General features: G+C 37.3%; 1 protein-coding gene across 2 annotated transcripts in view; it reads right to left on the bottom strand.

Moving 5' to 3' along the window:
- The window catches only part of LOC139471736 (protein mono-ADP-ribosyltransferase PARP6-like), a 64,788-nt gene that overhangs the window by 2,598 nt on the left and 44,528 nt on the right, over nt 1-17,662 (bottom strand). For both annotated transcript variants that reach the window (XM_071254226.1, XM_071254221.1), the window contains exon 21: nt 15,523-15,607. In XM_071254226.1, the coding sequence (XP_071110327.1) occupies nt 15,523-15,607 (85 nt within the window). The remainder of the gene's footprint in view (nt 1-15,522; nt 15,608-17,662) is intronic.

The following is a 17,662-nucleotide window of genomic DNA, read 5'->3' on the forward strand; positions in this document are numbered from 1 at the left end:
AGCTCAACTGGATATGTCGACAATAGTCGAAAATTGTGACAAAGACGGTCAATTAACAGAAGTGCACTTCAGGTTTAGAAAACAAACAGGGACAACCTTTCATCCGACCAATCAAAGCGTCGCTTACCAGATCATGAAAGTGACGGTCGGAATGTGTTTTCTAATCAGGCAACCATGAAAATGTTAACACAGGGTAATCAAAATGACAGTTACGGCCAGTACGACAGATTCCGTCAAAATTATTGTATATCTCTCACTTTCGTGGGATAAACATTTGAACGGAGGAGGCATTGCACAGTACGTAGGAAGAACTGCCATACAATCGCAATCATATATTAGACATCCAGAATGTTCATTTGTTCAGTTTTCAAAATTTTAATCGAGAACTGTATCAACATATTTTTCAAGCGTAGTCTGAAATGGAAGTCGCCAGGTTGAAACAAGTGCCATAAAGCTCGAGAAAGCTGCTTTCTAATTGGCTGATGTCAACTACCTGTTAGTCGTTTCAGTGGTCGGTCAAAGTTCGCAAAAGGTCGTTCTGACGTGACCCGTAAAGGGATGTCCTGAGATCTTTGTTTAGCAGGAGCGAGAAATTAGATCTGATTTGAATGAGATTGGAGAACTTTAGACTGTGCATGAAAAATGTAACTGCAAGTAGAATGTTCTGTGTGTTTGAGATCTTGAGCTATAGCTGTCAATGTGGCAACATGTTTCAAATGTTTTCCCAATTATGGGAATTGGACTGAAATGTTGTCTTAAGATATTACACACATCAAGTGAGCTTATTCCACAATTGGTGGGAAAAGTTGTTAATTTTGTAAATGACATATTTGTTGTGGGTATATTAAAGGCTTGAATCGTTTTAAAAGTGCTATGTTTAATATATGGGGTTTTGACCACTCCATTTACTTTGGAAAGGTTGTCTGAGCCTTGGACCCATTAGACTTACTATCTACAGGTCTTTTCCCATATGCAACAGGATTGTGTCAACTTGTCTTTTTCAGATAAAAACATGACAACTTTGCGAAGACCAATTGTTTTTTGTAACTAGTGAGTGAGTGAGTATGGTTTTATGATGCTTTTAACAATACTCCAGCAATATCAGGGCGAGGGAAAATGGGCTTCACACACTGTACCCATGTGGGGTGACAAGCCAATGCTTTAACCACACCACCTCTTTATAGTAACTAAATTACAAAGCAAATACTTAATTTCTAATGACACATATGTAGACTACTAGATGAGTGTGTTTCCAAATAATAGATATCATATATGTGGAAAATAAATTGTACTGTGCATGCCTTTGACAACAATAACACATATTTTTTATTCCTAAAATATTTGATTTTTATGATATGATAACACACAAACATAATAACCTCTTTATCTTTATGTCATATTTACAGTAATCAATGCTTGAGTCACAATTTCTCTCTATGAAGTTACACTTTAGAAACTGAGAATGAATATAGTGTTTGAGTGAATTGCATAGTGCCAACGGACTTGCACTATGTTTGTCATAATCATCCAAACCTCAGAAAATCACAATCAAAACTTATTGGCAACATTTATCATTAGATATTGAGCAAAGCAGACATCAAATCGATGTATGGAGATTAAACTAGTTCCTGCTGAGGGACCTCATTGGCATATTTATCAGATCATGATACCCAGTTCATCAGATCGGTTTATTGCATTCATAACACCATCCATTAAAAGATAAATTAATGTGATGTTTCACACGAATACTGTGGGCAAGAGCACCACACACTGTTCTGATTCAGATTGGACCATTTAGAATGTATAAGTGTGCATGGTTTTTTGCCCTCAGTAACACCTTGTGGCATCTCATTTACTATTCATCAGTAAGATGATCTCAATTATCTGAAGTGTTAAGGTTCCAATGCTGCTATTTTGATCACAAACTGAAAGTTGACATTTATTTAATTCACTCATTACAACGGTAACTTACAAATGCTGACACATCTCACACAGGAGAAGAGTGCTGCAGACTCAAGTTCCCCATCCTAATGACCATTTCTATAACGGCAGGAAGTCTCCCCTTCCACTTGTGTAATGAATCCAATATCAACCCATGGGCAATGCATTATTCAAGAAAATCTTTTTTGTTTCTAAAGACTTCTTGCAGGGTTTTTTTCATTTTCAGCTTTGTCTTATTTCTAAAGCATATTTCACTGGTGTCAGAAATCATTGAAAAAATGTCAAGGCACTAATGCTCACCTGGGACAGCTGAATGTTGTTTCAAGTGAAATCTTTTAGTCATCAACAAGAGAATAAACAGTCTTGATTATCCACAGAAAAAGATTCCATTAGGAATAAAAGGAAATTAGGGACGAAAATTAAATGACAATGGGTGTTTGCAAAGGTGTAACTCTCGAGTAATGGAATAATTGATGTTATGTTATCAGTTGAGTAATTTGAGAAGTTTGGTCGGTTTGCTTTGAGAGGACGAAAGTATCTCAATGAAATATTCTTATTCATATATGATCACAAACATTCATGTAAAGCCTAACTACATTATGTTCTAAGATGGAAAATATTTCATGTTTGCAACATCGTGAAAAAAGGTCACAGTTGAATGCAGATGATAGTGCCTAAATGAAATGCATACCGTATTTGACGAAATAAGCGCCCCGCTCTGATAAGCGCCCACGAAGACATGTGCTGAGATATTGGCCAGTGAACAATCCCAATTAGCACCCCTTCCGATTGATCAATGTATTCACGTATAATACGCACTTCGTGTGTTATATGCACACTTAATTGTGGGCATTTAATTCTGGAAAAATATATCTGTCGTACATAAACATTTCAGGCTGTCAGCATAAACCACGAAATTTCTCTTTCAACTCAAATAACTTTCAAATTTCAAATAAGAGCCCTCTATTTCTAATTTGGAGAGCGCCCTGGGCGCTTATTACGTCGAATACAGTAATCATTGTTTCTATCAGCTCCATTACTGTGATATTCATAATTTTTTTCTAAATCTTAAGAAATTGTGTTGTCCTGCTACATATCAGCCAAAATATCAACTCTCTGAATCTTTTGATTTCTGAAAACATTATGCTATTAGTGTTTTCAAATCGAAAATATTTAAACCATTCAATTCTAGGCCATGAGCAAATCAAAGGTCTGTCACTGTTTGTTGGTTCAGAGAAGTCAACTTAACAAACCAGAGATGGACAGAGTGAGTGTGTGAGTTAGGATTCAACGCCGCTTTTAATAGTATTCCAGTTATATCATGGCGTGTCAGCTTTATGTGGGAGGAAAGCCTGAAGTGATGCAGGTCTCAGACGTTTACAACGAGCGCCGGTATGGTGCTGACAAACCTAGAAAAAATTGGGGCAAACACGGGATTCGAACCCACAATAATAGGTTTCTGGCATGTCCAAGGGACGCAACTCTGCAAAGTGAATCACGGCACCTTAGACGACTGGGCCACCCGTGCCCCCTAGAGATGGACAGACACACAGAGAACTAACCAGGTTCCATGCTGTAAGCACACTTGGACCTTCAGTGATGCAGTGAGCTTAAAACAAAGCCATGAAACATGATCAATTCAGGACTACTTTCCATTCTTCTTCACTGATGTATTGTATTCAAAGTAGATAATGCATATTGAATATGAAATTGAAAAGTATCACCTATTAATATTCTAACAAAATATTCCCACAGACTTCTGTCAAGCATGATGGCATACATTCCTCTAAGTCTAGATAAGATATTGTTGAGCCTACACATCTGATCATAAAAGTTTACAACCACATAAAAAACTTTTACTTTGGGTTGAAAACAAATATCCTACTTGATCAGCCTCTCTACATGCTCCCACACAAACACTTGGTGTCTTGACAGAAGAAGACTCAACGAGGCTGACAATCTGACCCACTTACAGTAACCTGGTGTGGAGACGGGCATAGCTCTGTTTATTCTCAGCACTCATGACTTATTCCACAGGGAGGGATCTAAATAACAGCTGCCCTTATGTTATGATGCTAAAGGGGAAGTGGAGGGAAGAAAGGGTGTTATTACAATCCGGATAAAGACAATCCAGATAAGGATCGAGCATCCTTGTCCAGTAATAACAGTCATGAACACCACTTCCTGATTCTGTGCGGGAAGATGGTATAAGACATTAGGCTGAACATATGAGCAGTGTTCTGTCAAGCAGATAATCTGGTGTGGGGACAACAAGAGGGGAGCAAAGATTTTGTTTGTTTGTTTGTTTGTTTGTTTGTATATAGTTATACCAATCCTACAACATAAGAATGATAATATGTTTCCTCATTGTGAATATCTAAAAGGTTTGTTTGTTGTTTAACGCTGTTTAATACTCTACAATATTCCAGCTATGTGATGGCAAGTTTAAAATAACCAATTTTGGACAAGACAATCTTCTCAGGCATCTATCAGACATTTCAGAAAATTTTTTTGTTCAGTTTTCAAATTCTGAATCAAGAATATTTTCCAAAGCAAAGTCTGCAACAGAAGTCGCCAATTTTAAACTAGTGCCATAAAGCTTAATAAAGACGTTTTCTGATTGGCTAATGTCAGCTACTTGTTAGTCATTTCATTTGCTCAGTCAAAGTTTGCAAAAGGTCATCCTGACATGACCTGTAATGGGATATCCTTAGATCTTTGTAGCGGCAGAAAGCATTAAGGTCTGATTTTAATGAGACTGAAATATACTCTTCTTCTTGATGGATGCAACATTTTTTGTTGCATTTTTTGCAGGCATCGGGTTAAGTTGTTGGTCTAGCATCATGATACATGGAGCTGCTTCATTTAACATTCTTTGTTGCATTGAAAGAAATCTGATTCATCATAAAGGCATCATCCATACTCTGAAAGAGGCTACAGCATCAAACCCATCAGCAATACAAAGATATGCACTATTATGAATCTAAATGGTAACAAGAAATAATTCAAAAATTCAATGTTTGAGATTAACCATTTCAAACAGGGCAATCTAGGTGAAAGCACTGAAGGAACGAGCTACTGTCTGACTAACAAGTTTCTAATGAAGTGAATATGACAGTGATCCCCAGAGTCAGAGAGTCTATGCAGTACAAGAAGGTTACAGCAAAACACAAGAATGCAACCTATTATTTGCCTACATGTCAGGAAATGCTAGCTCAGCAGATATATTTGACCAGTCATGTTTGATTAACACTGGATCTTGTGAGTGACTCCGGCTGGCTTAGGCTGTCTACCAAAGCCACAAGTCTCCTACTAATGAACAGATTTACGAAGTGGCTGTAAATAGATAGCACTGACCCACACAAAGGAGTATTATTGGATGCACTGATGCAGCAGTGTTAAACACCGGTCTTGCACAGACACGGACAGTTTGATGATAAGGTCAAGTAACCGATCATTACCGATTTATTTGAGGCAACAAATAAGGTTTGACACACATTTCTGGTATTTGCTGTAGCATTAATCAGGAAAGCTTGGAAAATTGTTTCCCCTCTGAGACTAATGAATTGTTTTTACATCTTTCTTATTTCTTCAACAATAATCACAGAATACCTTAAATGCCAGTTTTATCTTTTTCCTGAAGTAAATAAACATTGAGCTTACTTTTCCTTTCTATTTTTTTCATGGTCAGGGAATGCAGGGCCAGTGTGATAGTAACAGAAGCAATCAGAGTTTATGGAACTGGATGGAGCATATGGACTTGGCTCCATACCACTGAACTTAGTCCTTATTCCATTGCTGCTAAGGGCATGTGCATTAATTAGGGGTAAAAGTTTACTAAACAAGTGCAAAAAGTGAGCGTGGCTCACTAATACCCCCGTTCTGCCTAGTGTGTCAGTAGTTACAAATTAAATAGCAGGAAAGGGTTAGGGTTTGAAAAATTCATAAAAAAATGGAAATTTCTAACTGCACCCCTCCATATGACACAGATTATATGTACTAAGTTTGAGATGAATCCACTGAATAGTTTAAGAGAAATCGTGCGGACAAAGCTTTCGGACGGACGTTAGGTTTGAAAAATTCATACAAAAATAGAAAATTAATAAAAACAATTTTTTTCTTTTGACTGCACACCACCATATGACACAGATTATATGTACTAAGTTTGAGATGAATCCCCTAATAGTTTAAGAGAAATTTTGTCGGGGGTATAATTATCTGTGGGTCAGTCTGACTGTGACTCGGGCTTTCTTACACAATGACAGCATATGCTCATGTCTTTGCACATAACTCATCATCATCACACATAAGCTCAGACACCTCGCGAAAATAGGAGACAAATTCGGAATTAAACCATATCTGAAAGTAACCACCAAATTAGAACACCGCAAAGCAGTTACAAGGCTAAGACTCAGTGCTCACGACCTTCAAATTGAGAGAGGAAGATACTTTAACACTCCAATAGAAGAAAGATGAAATAGAAGATGAGGAACACTTCCTGTTACAATGCCCTCCCTACAAAGACCTGAGACAGGAACTATACTTATCACCCACCTTGGCTATGCACACAACATCTCTAAAAATACTATTAAATCCACCAGAGCCTTTAGAAAAATTATCTCCAATTTCATTCACATCTGTTCAGGCAAAGAAATTCTACATCTCCTCTCTAGCAATATAATCATAGCAATATTTGTATTCTATTGTGTATGTCAATGTTTTGATTAGTGATGCTCATGTTTTGTACCCTGCCCCCATGGGTGTTTATGTACAAGAAATATTCTCCTTCTTCTTCACACTGTCTTTCCAGGGGTCTGTACACGAAGTAGACACTTCATTTTCTTTGAAGTTTGCCTGTATACAGATTAAAATAAATAAATGCAGCAAAGAGGGTTTGGGTGATACTGGCTGATGATTATTACCATACTATTAAATGTATTGATTTTTTAAAACTATTTAACATTGACATTTATGAGCTAATTTGTTATTCATTTGGAAAATTTACTTTTAATAAATCACATTTTGTTGCAAAAAAGGATTGTTGGATGTCAACTGACAGACTACATGGTGACCGATTGACACGGAAGTCAGCTATTTATTGATTTCTCATGAAGAAAACATTTTTTTTACTGACAAAATAATGTGCAAAATTATATCAAAATCATTTCACACAAAAATGCTTCTTTTCACTCTTGATCCCACTTCTTATTTGAAAAGAGAAATCAATAATGATGACACTCACAAGCATTACAGCTCCTCATTCCATGTACAAAGGAAACATGAATTTCCCTATATAATGAAACTGAGAAGAAAGAGCTGCAACATACACTGCATCAATGACAGGCCAGCACTACCACAGGCCTCTTGGGGACAGCAAACAGGGAAAGCATTAATAACCTGGAATTAACTGTCAACTTTCACAATTGCATTCAACAACCTACAGCCAGTAGTGACAACAAGCTGGCACTTAATCCCCATAAGTTAAAATAAGAAACTATTTCAGGCATTTTTCAAAGAGAACCACATAAATTTCTGACATAAACTCAGATCATACATGTCTCCCTCCCTCCCACAAGCTTTTGTTTTGAAAACTAGCAAACTAAATCTTCCTCCTCCCTGTCTGTAAGGCTGAAGCCATCATCTGAACAATACATTATCCTATTTCCGGCTCATTGGTGATGAGGAAGTAGCAAATAATCATGTAGCTCACCTGGTTATATATTCATTGCTAGAAAACCAGCTGCTTCAGTTTCTGTTAGAATGGGGTCCGCTCACCTAACTTTGCGGCAGGCGTATTATTTACTAATTAAGAAATAGGGAAAGTGTGATATTCCCTAAACTATGGGCATGCAAGGTAGAGTCCATTCTCCAACATGAGATACACATCAAACTTGTACCGTGGGTTAACATGTTATTGACATACAGTCAAGTCCTGTTAACGCAACATGATTGGTTGCATATGATTATGTCGGATTAACGAGTATGTCGGATAAACGAAATTGAGGTTGTATCAAGGTTTGTGATCGAAAATTGGACAACTACACAATAGATAACACAATAAACACGTAATCAAAAATATTTGATCTTAATGAGATTGAGGTATTCTAAGTATGGGATTTTTTAAATTATGTTTTGTTTACTTAAAGCATTAATTGTTTATTGCTAAGCAAGCTAATCTGTGCAGTCGTTGTAATATGCAGCTACTAGCCATCAAAACATGTGGCAGTGTACATGCGGGCAGAGGTTCCCTCCCATAAAGCAGTTAAAATAAGCTCACTACTTAATTGGGCCATGCTGGTCACACCTAATTAATGAATGGACTGGTCTACTCACCTGCTATGAGGGATTATCAATATGTTGAGACCAGGGGTCCGGAAACCGTCATATGCGCCGGACATGTCCGATTGGGAATCTCAAATGTCCGGTTTAAAATATTGCTTACCGGACATTTAAATTTTTCTGTCCGGACATTTTAAAAAGTATTGTCCGAACATTCTTAAATTTTGACCGGACATGATCAACAGTTAGGACTGAGCAATTTCTGTCTGCAGTTGTAACACAATGAAGATTATCTACACTGACAAGCTTTGTTTGTTTTGATTGCTGTAAATACATCGTACCTAGAATGATAGTCCAATCGGTCAATCACTGTAATAGGCAATAAACTGAGTTGACACTGATTAATCGAGGATTTATTACTGAGAACATCTTGTTAATTTGAGTAAAATGTGTTTACAACTGTACATAAATACCTTGCATCATCGATGTACCTCATTATCCTCACAATGCTACGATACGTAACCTCAGACAAGAAGCGAAAGCGTGACGACGGCCAGTCGACCGATGCAGATCAGTCGAGCGGATCTGCCAAACCCTCAAAGTCTGAATGATCATTTTGTAAGTCGTGGCTAACAACTTTCACTTGGTTGACATACAATGAGGATTTGCAGATTTTATTGTTTTCAGTAGCTAGTCGTATATTGAATCTTGATTGACCGCCATTTTGCTTTCGGTGACGATCGATATCATTTTTTTATGGTCAATAATTAAGTACAGATGAAAAAGTATTCAAATAACTATTGCTATCAACGATAGTTTAGGATTTATGATTATATTATCTGTCTTGTTTTTAAATAATCTTTAGTTTTAAAAAAAAACCTTTTCCCGTGAGGTCACGTGATAACCAAATATGGGATAATAATCTCGATCCAAATGTTACAATGCGTACACTTGAGCAGACTCATGAATATTAATTAGACCGTTCCCAACGTGGACAGATCGTTATTATAACAGAAACAAACGTATGTTTTCCATGTGTATCTAAAATGATATTATTTGTTAATAATTGTCCGGTGAATTAAACAATTTAAATTGAAACAGTTCATAATTCATCATATTATGAATACGTAACAACTTGTAATTTGTGTGTAAAACAACATTGTCTTAAAAAAACTCCACGGATGACCACGGAGTACGCTGTGTCAGATTAACGAGACTGATTAATGAGTGATTTCTGTAATTCATTGCAAATAAGGTGTGTCGGAGTCGGAATGTGAGACTGGCGGATTAACAGGTCTAAATAGCACTGATTTATTTGGTCCCATCATTTGTGTTGGATAAAGCCGATTGTCGGATTAACGAGTGTCAGATTAACGAGACTTGACTGTAATTACAAAGCAATATAAGAAACCAGTCAGATGAAACACCTTGTCATCATCATCATCATCATCTTTTATTCCGATAAGACCGCTCACAGCAGTACATGGTGTACAGTTACAATAAGTAGCAAATATATTACAGAGGCTGTTGATATATCTTTACAGCATTAAATATACAATGGATAGATTTACTCAATTTTCTTACAGTTGATATCTTTGGGCAAGTCATTAACTGTTGAAGCTTATAATAGTTTGGATAAGTAAAGTAATATTTTTGGAGATATTGTTCTCGTTCATTAGTAAAATATGGACATTTGAGCAGGTAGTGGTATTCATGTCCCACAGAGGAATTGCATAAATGACATAGTCGTCTTCCAAATGGTATATTTTTCCACCTCCCTGTTTCTACAGATAGAAAATGATTAGTTGTTCGAAATTTTAGCAAGGGAATGGAGATATTTACACTATAAGATAAGTATTGTTCTAGACTAAAGTTGGGTTATATACAACTATAAAATAAACCTTTTGATGATGCTGTTTGGGCACTGTGCCAATTTTGAAGAAAATGGTCCTTTAATCTGTGTGTTCCACTAGATTTAATAATAACTCTTTACTGTTTACTGTCTGATTGTGCCAAACATAACTTAAACCACAGCTATCCAGAATGTTTTTGACATATAACAACCAAGGTGAATAAAAAATGTTATTACAGTGTCTGCAACATATCCAGTGACCAATCTGACCTCTCCTACACCTTACCCTGGACCAACCCAATGTAACAGATAATTGCTTGACCATTAAGAATAAACTGTTAACGTTTGCCATGGTGCAATGAATATCAAGCACAAATTGCACCATATTTGTAGTCATATACTGACTACATGTCACTAAGATTTCTAAAAACAATGAATAACATTGTGTACTAAAACTGAACTGCAGCTCACTGGCCATGATGAGTGAAGTATCTGTAAGTGCTTGATCCCTCTAATACACCCTAATACACTCAGCAACTGTGTTTGATCTAATTACCATACAGACCAACAAACGTTCACCCAGACAGTACAGATAACCCATTTCAATCCTGGGCAAGTGAGGTATAGCTGTTAGAATCAATTTTAAGGCATGTGGTATTTTTATCTGTTTTTAATTGATAGTTCTTGAACAGATAGATACGAAGTTCAGATAGCATTATCTACATAACAGTTCAAGGTTATCATGCTGTCTTGAAAAACTGTCCCTACATCATTATTACAGTCTTAAGTGTGTGAGCTTTTTCAGTTCCAAGTTCTTTGTTAAAATATAATTTGGAAACTTCATCATGGTGTTAAATACCTATGATGAATTTCAGCACATTTGGGGCTGACAGTGGTGCTTTCAACTCACTTGAAAGTCCTTCTAGTCATTGCTATTCACTCATTTTGGAGGTTTTGTGGATGGAAAATGGACAAAAACACATGGCATATATTTTAATCTACCATAGCAGGTGAGCTTCGAACTTTATCAAAATGCTTCAGAAGACATTAGCACTGCAAAAGTTTGAAGAGAAAATTCAGTTGGATACTAACATACACACAAGAGGTGAACACTTCTAAGTATCAGACCACCTACCACCAACACAACATGGCTGCCATCAGAAAAAGCTATAGAAGCCAGGTGTTCCCCCAAAAGAATGTATTATCCATGGAGACACCTGTCAGGTGTTGTTAGCTTCTCAGTAGATAACCCCTAATTCTGCCAAGGGTTTCTCACACATCAGAATAAAATACTCCTGTGCATTTCGCAAGGAATGCTGCTCTCCAAAATGATTTGGGTTAGTAATAAAACTGTCATCAGTTCATCAGCAGTCACTAGCCCATGGTCAGCGAAATGCCAATGTCCACTCCCCAATTCACAGTTCTCATCTTACTATAAACTAACAGCTGGACTCTAGCTTGATGGTGCTGATTAGCCTTGCTCCAAGTCTGTACTGAATGATACATCGGTGGATGTATAGTCATTCCATCCTTATATTGGACAAGTCAAGATCAGCTGACAGTATGCAGGTCTTTTACAGGGACAACTTCTTCATATTATTTCTATGATCTTGGAATTATTATTTAAAGTAAGACTTGTGTGAGTCTAGATGCTGATCTGCCCCATGAATCATCTTTGTTAAAAGTCAACAAGTACAAAACATATAAAGAGAAGTCACATGTAACCCATATACACTAACATGGATAGACATTAATTCAGCTCATTTTCTTCTTACTTTCTTAGATTTAGAAACTTTTAAATTTAGAAAAATGCAAGATGTGGTTGCATCACATCTGACTGTCAATTGCCATGCATGCACTTTTCCTTACACATATTTTCAAAAGATATTGAAAAACACTGAACATTAATTAAAATCGGGGGAGATCCCCCTGCAACAATGTAATTTTTGTGGCAGACAATTTTGTTTCCACGTCTGAAGCATAATTATTCTTTTCTAGGACAATTTGTTATTTTCAATGAAATCTCAGGCAAAACAACACCCCGAATATCCTATGGTCTGTCCCTAATCCCTCCACAGATTTTATTTTTCTCATGATGACGTTGTGTACCTATTGCAGCCTCATCACTGCAGCCTACGGACAACCAGCTCACAGTAGTAACACGTCTGTAACCATAGCAGTGTTCTACAGTTGTGATGAGGGAGCTCTGCTACCTCTGCTAGTGTTGTACTGTTGTACACCTACTGTTGTACACCTACTGTTGTACATCTACTGTTGTACATCTACTGTTGTACACCTACTGTTGTACACCTACTGTTGTACATCTACTGTTGTACTCCTACTGTTGTACACCTACTGTTGTACACCTACTGTTGTACATCTACGGTTGTACACCTACTGTTGTACACCTACTGTTGAACATCTACTGTTGTACATCTACGGTTGTACACCTACTGTTGTACACCTACTGTTGTACACCTACTGTTGTACACCTACTGTTGTACATCTATGGTTGTACACCTACTGTTGTACATCTACTGTTGTACATCTACTGTTGTACACCTACTCTTGTACACCTACTGTTGTACACCTACTGTTGTACTGGAGAACCACTGTTGTTGTACCATTGTTGGTTTGTTGCTTAATGCCACACTCAGCAATATTCCAGCCATATGACTGTGGTCTGTAAACAATCGAGTCTTGACCAGACGATCCAGTGAATGATATCATGAGCATCAATCTACGCAATTGGGATATGATGACATGTATCAACCAAGTCAGGAAGCCTGATTACCCAATCCCATTAGTCGCCAAGAACGACAAGCCTAGTAGCCTTTTACGGCAAGCATGGGTTGCTGAGGACATATTTTAACCCGATCTTCACGGGTCTATTGTTGAACAGGAGCATACCTACTGTTGTACTTAAGAACCACTATTGTTGTACTGGAGAAACACCACAAATGTCTTTTCAACAAACTCAAGCCTACGTTTCCAGCTTCCTCCTGACATGCTCAGAGCAATAATAATCCCCAACTGGAAACATCAAAACTAAAATGCATACACAATCAATATCAAGATAATCCTCCTAATAATATTTTGTTCCATGTGTGTCTGCACACAACCTAGACACTGTCTATGAAAATAGATTATTTCTGACCATTCTGTTCACAAAGCCATCAAAATAGCATTTCTTTAAATCAAGCTCCCTATAACCAGCCGTTAAGGCACCAATGTTCATGCCCCCAAAGTGTTTCCTTCACGTGATACAGCATTCTTACAACCCAACTGGACAGGTCTGCTGAGAAATGTGGCTCGTGGCTGAAAGACAGCAGGAAGCAAGGCACTACCTAATATGCTGATAACGATTTCTACTAAGATGTCAAGAGTAAGTATCAGTCATCAAAATCTTTATTATATCCTATCGGTGTAATGGATGAGGTAATTCACTCTGTGTGATGTCATATTTTTTTCTATTATCCTTTCATAAAGCCGGACATCAAACGGTGTAAGATGGAGTGATTTTTCATCACCATGATTGAGCAACAAACATTATGTACAATTATGATCGAGAAACACAATTTCCAAACATGTTATCACCTCCCAAATCACATCAAATGAAACAATTTATACTCAGATCCTAGGTTTATTGTCTGAAAATATGAATGGTATCTAGAAACTGCTTATTCAGCAAAAGCTAGTTATCCTTGTGCTTGCAGAAGGAGGGGGGATGGGTCAGGAGGGAGGTGGTGTTTGTGTTTCTCACCATACTAACTGCCTGGGTTTATTTCCCCTATTGGGAAATCATGTAAATGTTTTGCCATTTCCATTAGGCTCTGAGATAACAGGAGGTGTTTGCAGCTACTTGTGAAAGCAGGACTGTTTAACAACGGTATAAGGATCTGTACCGAAATGTCAACTTTACAGTAATTAAAGAAATTGATATCAATAAATTGTATCTACTTTGTCATCCATCAACTTCTAAGTAATGCCTATCAAACACAGGGTGAACCCCCCTTCACAGCCATATCCTCCAAGATCACAAAGTGTTATCATGCCAAGCACTTCCAAACCGAACACATCACTCGTTGACTTGAACCTTAATCAACACCACTTCTTAATATCCAGTCTCAGGAAAGTAGAAGTGCAACAGTAACTGGCAATGAATGATGCAACCATGCTTCATAATAACCTCAAAAACGACCTTGACCTTTGACAGACGTGTCACAAACATTGCATGTGGTAGGATTTCTAAAGATATATGGAAGCATAATGTTTCATGATGTAGAAGCAAAAATGACTCAAAACTGATAAAACTGTTTACACAAACATGAAAGTTGACATATACCTACAACTTAGTTTGACCCAAACCTTTCCAAAGCATCCTCAAACAGGTACAAATTGAGTCTAGTGACAAATACATTAATACTTATTGAGAAAGTATATACATAAATCTATTAGGGAGATATTTCTATCTCATGACCTTGACCTTCTCATACCATATGACAAAAGAATTCCCTGAGAAATAAGTCCATTATAGGATATCCTCCGATGTCAATAATCTTCAAGCGAAAGTATGACACAAGTACATTGCACAATTACCTAAGAGGTGACCTTGACCTTTGACATATGCAATTGACATGTGACATGGTGGGATTTGGAAAGAAGGTTGCAAATATTACAGTTCCTACCTGTAGAGGTAAGCATGTCTCAGCAATTGACAATGACATAATCATGTTTTACAAAATCATGAAAGCTGACTTGGACCTGTAACTAATTTAAACGAAAACCTTTTCATAAATGGACTAACCTAGAAAAGTTAAATAACAAATGCTTCAATACTTTTTGAGAAAGTGTAACCACAAACCAATTGTGAGTTTTTTCTGCCTCTAGACCTTGACCTGGATATAGAATCTGTAAACAATAACAGTGTATGGGGGAAATGCCCTAAGTCATAAGACAGATAGGGATGTTCATGTCATTTCCCAAATGAAGCAATGGTAGTGAATGTGTAGCTGGTTGGTTGGTTGGTTTGTTGTTTTACGCCCCACTCAGCAATATTCCAGCTATATGATGGCGGTCTGTAAATAATTGAGTCTGGACCACACAATCCAGTGATTGATATCATGAGCATCGATCCACACAATTAGGATCGATGACAGGCATCAACCAAGTCAGCAAGCCTGACCACCCGATCCCGTTAGTCGCCTTTTACGACAAGCATAGTTGCCTTTTAAGGCAAGCATGGGTTGCTGAAGACCCATTCTACCCCGGAATCTTCACGGGTCGAAACAATGGTAGTGAATGTGTCCTGGGTATATATCATAATAGAATGGAGACATTATACATTGGCTATTCCGTGATGGCACTGTTATTGCATTAATATTGCCAAATCGGTGTAAAACCCTAGTCACTCACTCACTCACTCACTCAAGGCCAGCATCTCTACTCACACAAAGAAGAACCTGGTACAGACATGGTCCATGCTCGGACACACCCAAATGTCATTGTTCTTTTTCAGGTTGGATGACGTCAACACTGCAATAAAATACAAAATGTAATCATCATGTTTGAAAGCTTGACAAAAAAATTTAATCCTTAATCACCATCATAGATTGAAGACCTCACACTTTTACTGGCATTAACAAATCTGAATCCTATTGTGTTCCTAATCCAGGGATCCAGAAATATTTTTTTGCCAATCGGACATTTGCATTTTGGCCACACCCACCTCAAATCTTTCACTTTCATAACATATATACATGATATTTATACAATTTATTAACAATTGAAAAACACATTGATCTAATATATACAATTTCAACCTATTGGGATGTTGGTTTTGCTAACTTGGCTATTGAACAGTTTCCACTGTTTAACTGTCTGTTGCGTCCAGCTTTCCAGCATCACATCGTGTTGGGTTAAAGTCTGTCAATTTTGGTTCACAAAGCCATGAGTAAGTCTGTCCAGTGTTTAGGACCTAAACATCATATTAATAATTCAGATTTTTAGACCTTTCAGTTTCTTAGGAGAAGTTCCTTAGGCTTTTTCAAAAATTTAAATATTGATTTAATTTATTTCTGAGTCCTGTTATTGTGATAGACCTCCTTCTGAGGTCTCAGAATCATCCCTGCAGCCGTGACAGAGTAGGAGTCAAAAGTTGACAAACAGACGACAAACAGACAACAGATAATGGCCTGCCATAACCTCATTTGGAACTTTGGTCCAGCATGACTAAAATTTACACTTTTAAAAAGGGCAAAATGTAGAATGTCTAAACCTGCATCACATGGGACCAGCTCTGAGTTTATCAATTTCAAAAGAAAACATCAAAAACATTAAAGAAAAAACAACCTTGTACCACATTTATTATGGTGTTCAATTCACATCTGTCACCTGTATATTGTATATCTGTAATTCAGGGGTCATTTTAGTGAAAAGTTCTTGATTTTGGCTCCTGATTTACTGGAATGCTTCTAAAGTGCACATGATTAACTTCAAACAGTGCAACTCAACATCACAAAGAGTTAATACATGGCCTTCTCAGCTTTCGCAATGACAGGTCCCCAATGATCTTGTTTTCCCAACTGACAGTCTAATTATATACAGTAAACCCCTCAAGCTGGCAATCATCTCGTCAGAAAACAATGCCGGTATATAAAAAGGAATTGGAGATTAGGACCAATATTCAGTGCTGGTGTCCTGAATAGACAGATGTCCAAGTACTAGCATCTTCCCGAGACAAGAGAGTTAACTGACTTAAAAAGTCCAGTCTCCACCTTTGCCAAACTAGGCTGGTATTATGGAGTTACATTTTGGCTGGACTAACAAGTCTATGCATAGTCCAATCAAAATCACATAACGAAATCAGGATCGTAAACTGTTAGGCAGATTACGGTCGATTGCAGGATTTGCAAACGTGTACTGCCAACTGAAGGCCAACAGATATTTTCCAAATCTTTTCATGTGATTTGATGCACTTTGTGATGTAAGACCCGTTTTAGCACAAAAATGATCTTTATTGTTGATCAGATCATCTTGACTGGGTGGCAACTGGACTTTAAAAGTCAGTTAACACCCTTGCCTCGGGAAGAAGGATTACTAGTGATGTTTTAACTAAGTTTTGCCAAGCTCTGAAATGAATGCTGGTTAATTGACAGCCCCGGAGCTCGCAGACGCCGGTTTAGACAGAGTCCACCTGAGAGAAGATGGTGCTGTAATAATTTTTACAATTTGAATAATATCATTTCTAATTTATGAAAACATAATTATTATTGTTAATGCTATGAACAAACCCAGTCACATTATCATGACTACTGTCCTACATAAGTTCATAAAGCATTGCCACTGCTTCTCAAAAGTCTAAATTTTGAGTAATTTTACCTTTTCTTCAAACAAGAAAACTCTTCTTCTAAATGTCATGAACAAGCCCCAAAATATTTCCACACATGATATAAGGCGTCACTAGGTCTTGTGGTTTCAAGGAAGAAGATTAATGGCCTGAATAAATCTGAGACACCCCCAACAAAGATTCAGCTTCATCCCTGTCAGTTCATAGAAGTTGAAAAGTTTAACAGACAGGTGAAGGACATA

Source organism: Haliotis cracherodii, unplaced genomic scaffold, assembly GCF_022045235.1.
Source record: "Haliotis cracherodii isolate W230 unplaced genomic scaffold, xgHalCrac1.p SCAF_1, whole genome shotgun sequence".
NCBI lineage: Eukaryota > Metazoa > Mollusca > Gastropoda > Lepetellida > Haliotidae > Haliotis > Haliotis cracherodii.